Raw genomic sequence first — 1,902 nt, forward strand, 5'->3', positions numbered from 1 at the left:
AAACATTAAATTTCGCAATAATCTTACGCCACCCTTGCACAAAACGACGATAATTTTTCTAATTTCATAGACAACAGAAGACTGTATTTTTTCTGCATAACCCCCCCCTTGATTTTAAAGCTGGATCCGCCCCTGCATGCGCTGGTAAAATATCCACTGTTTAGAACCAAAAAACTAGCGAAGTAGACAAAAAATAAAATATTGGAAGGTACAGCGTTATCTGAAATAAATCGCAAAAAGGAATTTTATGAAGTAAAAGTAAAACAAATCATTCTGTAAAATACAGGGTGACTCAAAATTGCCGTCATTCCTCGTGGGCTGTGTTGTTCAGGGTGTTTAGTTTCAAGTTTTTTTTAACCGTAATCGTCTTCTCACAAGATACCGACATTCGGGGTGAAGTCGGACAGACTATTATTATTGTGACGTGTTCACTACGTCCTCAAACGTCACATGGAGGTCAATGGGACATTGTGCTGACGTCAGCCTTGACACTGCCACCTCTTCGGCTATTTCCGCCATGCGTGGTAGACGGGAATGGAACTAGTTTCCGGGCACCCCTTGTATGGATGTATTGGGGAATTCTCCCGGCCTCCCGTCGATGAAACTCCGGAAACGTCTGCGGCAAGCACGGGCGCGATTGCGCATTCCATCAGTGCACTTTCACCTGGGGCAGAAGCCCTTTTCCAAAGTGCATCCGAGGTTATGTTGAGGTCGAAAATTCCCCGTTCGGGCCCCCGATGATGTACATTTTTCATAAATTGGTTCCTTATCAGCCTTGGACTGTAAGCTGCGGCTCCGCGCCGTGGAGTCGATCCGCGAATCCACGCAAGAGAGCGCTTGCACTACTACTGACGACGACAATTTTATTTCTGAATTGATTACACTGTACCGGCAAAAGCCGACTAAACGGAATCAGTTCTTAGCTGCTTTTATTATCGCGTCTAGCGCGAGTTTTTTTCGTATGTAAACCGGCCGAGGGGTGCAAGCCTCTCAACAAAACCGCCAAAATTCCGCGCTCAATTTATAATTTCGATAGTGACAGTGATAGTGAGATGAGCTACAAAGACCGTGGCTCACCCATATTACTCGAGAGCGGTCTTAAATCTTTCCTTGGACATCCTGGACATACTATTCCTTTGCTAAACGGTAAGAAGGTTCATCTTTAGCTGCTTATTAACCCAATTTCCCCAGTGGGGAATGCGCTGCGCACACCCCCTTCGTAAAATGCCCCCGATCCAGCCGCATTTCGCCGCTAATCCAAACGCAAACCGGCCCTAAGACATGCGATCGCTTTAAATTCACATTTTCATTAAAAATCATGCTGAATTCAGTCAGTTTTTCGACAAAATCCCAATTCCTTCGAGCAGTCACATGTTTTTTTGAGCGAGACGCTTGCGCGACGCTGGCGACTCATGCGGTGTGCGGCGACGGACGTCAACAGTGGATGCTCGTGACGCCTTCGATGTTATAATAGACAGAGTATTATATTAATGAGAAACTTATTTATAGGTCAGAAAGCACGAGGCTTTGATGCACTTGTCGCCATGCGCATGTGGGTTAGTGTTACAAGCTTTTCCTAGTTATCATCTCTTGCCCAAACGCTCAAAAATCTACAGTCAAAAAAAGTCATCGAGCGATCTCAGAGTATCGCCTTCAACTTTGAACTTTAACCATCCGCAGCTTATACAAAATGAAACTTAATACTTATACTTACCCCTATAAATTCAAATTCAAATTCAAATTCAAAATTTATTAAAAATATATATGTAAACAGAAAATTATGGGTCAATTTACAATTCATATAATGTAAAAAATATTTTTTGAGTACCTAGATACCTTGTACCTGTATGTACTCTTGAGGTTACAATTTTTTTTATATCAGTAATCATATTTTTATTTTCT

General features: G+C 42.4%; 1 protein-coding gene across 2 annotated transcripts in view; it reads left to right on the forward strand.

Moving 5' to 3' along the window:
• Positions 1-754: 754 nt before the first annotated feature.
• The window catches only part of LOC109546464 (hepatic leukemia factor), a 70,853-nt gene continuing 69,705 nt past the window's right edge, over positions 755-1,902 (forward strand). For both annotated transcript variants that reach the window (XM_019917435.2, XM_019917437.2), the window contains exon 1: positions 755-1,146. In XM_019917435.2, the coding sequence (XP_019772994.1) occupies positions 1,053-1,146 (94 nt within the window). In that variant the 5' untranslated portion in view covers positions 755-1,052. The remainder of the gene's footprint in view (positions 1,147-1,902) is intronic.

Source organism: Dendroctonus ponderosae, unplaced genomic scaffold (genome assembly GCF_020466585.1).
Source record: "Dendroctonus ponderosae isolate FM_Combo_2020 unplaced genomic scaffold, Dpon_F_20191213v2 Dpon_F_20191213_8, whole genome shotgun sequence".
Taxonomy (NCBI): Eukaryota; Metazoa; Arthropoda; class Insecta; order Coleoptera; family Curculionidae; genus Dendroctonus; species Dendroctonus ponderosae.